At 51.8% G+C, this 1,551-nt stretch overlaps 1 protein-coding gene across 1 annotated transcript in view; it reads right to left on the bottom strand.

The window, feature by feature from the left end:
• Positions 1 to 1,069, bottom strand: part of PPP6R2 (protein phosphatase 6 regulatory subunit 2) — a 30,498-nt gene extending 29,429 nt beyond the window's left edge. The window contains exon 1 of the mRNA XM_029958142.1: positions 828 to 1,069. Within this exon, the coding sequence (XP_029814002.1) occupies positions 828 to 1,054 (227 nt within the window). The 5' untranslated portion in view covers positions 1,055 to 1,069. The remainder of the gene's footprint in view (positions 1 to 827) is intronic.
• Between the last annotated feature and the right edge of the window lie 482 nt (positions 1,070 to 1,551).

Raw genomic sequence — 1,551 nt, 5'->3', positions numbered from 1 at the left:
GGGGGGTCTCAAATTCACCTTTTACAGCAGGATCCTTGCAAAAGCAGCCAAAGCATATTCCAGATTACTACAGAACATATTCCCTGGCATTCCCTCACCTGGAACAGTCACCTAATCACATCTATCAACTGCCTCACCTGACAATAATCCCAAACATTCCCATTTCTGTGGGCTCTGAGCAATGGCCAACACTGACCCATTCCCACCAGGAAAAACCTGCCTGGTTTTATTTATTTATAGTCAGAGCAACCCTTTATTTTTATATAAACTTAACAAAGACAAACAAACTTCCCAAGTCCAAACTGTAAATACTCTGAAGTATACATTCAGCTAAAAGTGGATAAACACAAGTTGCTGTGAGAACCAAACCCGTGTGAGGAGCTCAGCACGCTCTGAGTGCAGTCAGGTCCTCTGGAGCTGTGATCCCTGAAACCAGCAGGGGCTCAATGTCCAGCACATTGAGAATATCACATTTTCCACTCACTTTACAGCTCACTTTCTTCTGGGGGTTTGAAAACCCATTGGCTTCAGAGATTTCTCCCCCTTGTGCTACAGTTCCAACGAAACCCTACTCAAGGGGCTTTGGAGACGCTGATTTTGAGTGAACAACAAGAGATATTTTTGTAAGACAAGCTCCATGTTAAACTACTAAAAGTAAAGCAGAAAGGGTCTGAAAATGCCCTACAAGCCCCCAAATGCTGTGACACACCCCCAGTGCTCCCCACTGAAGAGGTTACACCCCTGGCACCGCAGGACAGGCCCAGGGGGAAGCCTTGGTTTGCAGCCCCAGGATCTGTGGGGTGGGAGGGCAGGGCCCCAATACCTACTTGAATCGGACCTTCTCGTCCATGTCCAGGGGGGGCTCATGGGTGATGAGGGTGACCAGCTGCTCCATGCAGTGCTGCTGGCACAGGAAGTCCAGCAGCCGGCGGTTCTGGGCCTTGCACTCCTGCAGGACGTCATCCTCGTCCATCAGCTCCTCCAGTGTCACATCCTCCTTGTCCAGCAGCTTGTCCACGTGCGACGTCGTGTTCAGATCAAACTTCCAGAACATGGTGATGGGACACGGCTGGCTGGGAGGCACAAAGGGACCGGTTAATGCTGCCCCTCTGCTGTCCATCCCCATGGAACTGCCAGGGCTGGAAAAGACCCCTGAGATCACCGAGTCCAACCACCAAGCACGGCCACCACTGACCCACGGGCTCCACTGCCACATCCACACGACTTCCAGCACCTCCAGGATGGTGACTCTGCCACTGCCCTGAGCACTTCCCTCCAGGAACATTTACTGACAGGGGCTCTCCCTTCCAGCCACCAGAGCAGGGCCATGGAAAAGGCTGAACATCCCACCTTTTTCATTAGATTTTAAATACCTGGGTCCTTCACAGAGTAACTTTCACACTGAACCTTCAACTGCAGCACTCACAGGAACCATGGCATGAACACAGAAAAGAAACTTTTGAGTTCCCTTTACACCTGGAATCCCGGGGGCAGTTCTGGGCCCTCAGCCAGGAGAGACCTGGAGGGGCTGGAGCGTGTGCAGGGAAGGGA

Source organism: Manacus vitellinus, unplaced genomic scaffold (assembly GCF_001715985.3).
Source record: "Manacus vitellinus isolate BGI_N305 unplaced genomic scaffold, ASM171598v3 scaffold_141_pilon, whole genome shotgun sequence".
In the NCBI taxonomy this organism is placed as follows: Eukaryota; Metazoa; Chordata; class Aves; order Passeriformes; family Pipridae; genus Manacus; species Manacus vitellinus.
This window is presented reverse-complemented; position numbering and strand designations above follow the sequence as displayed.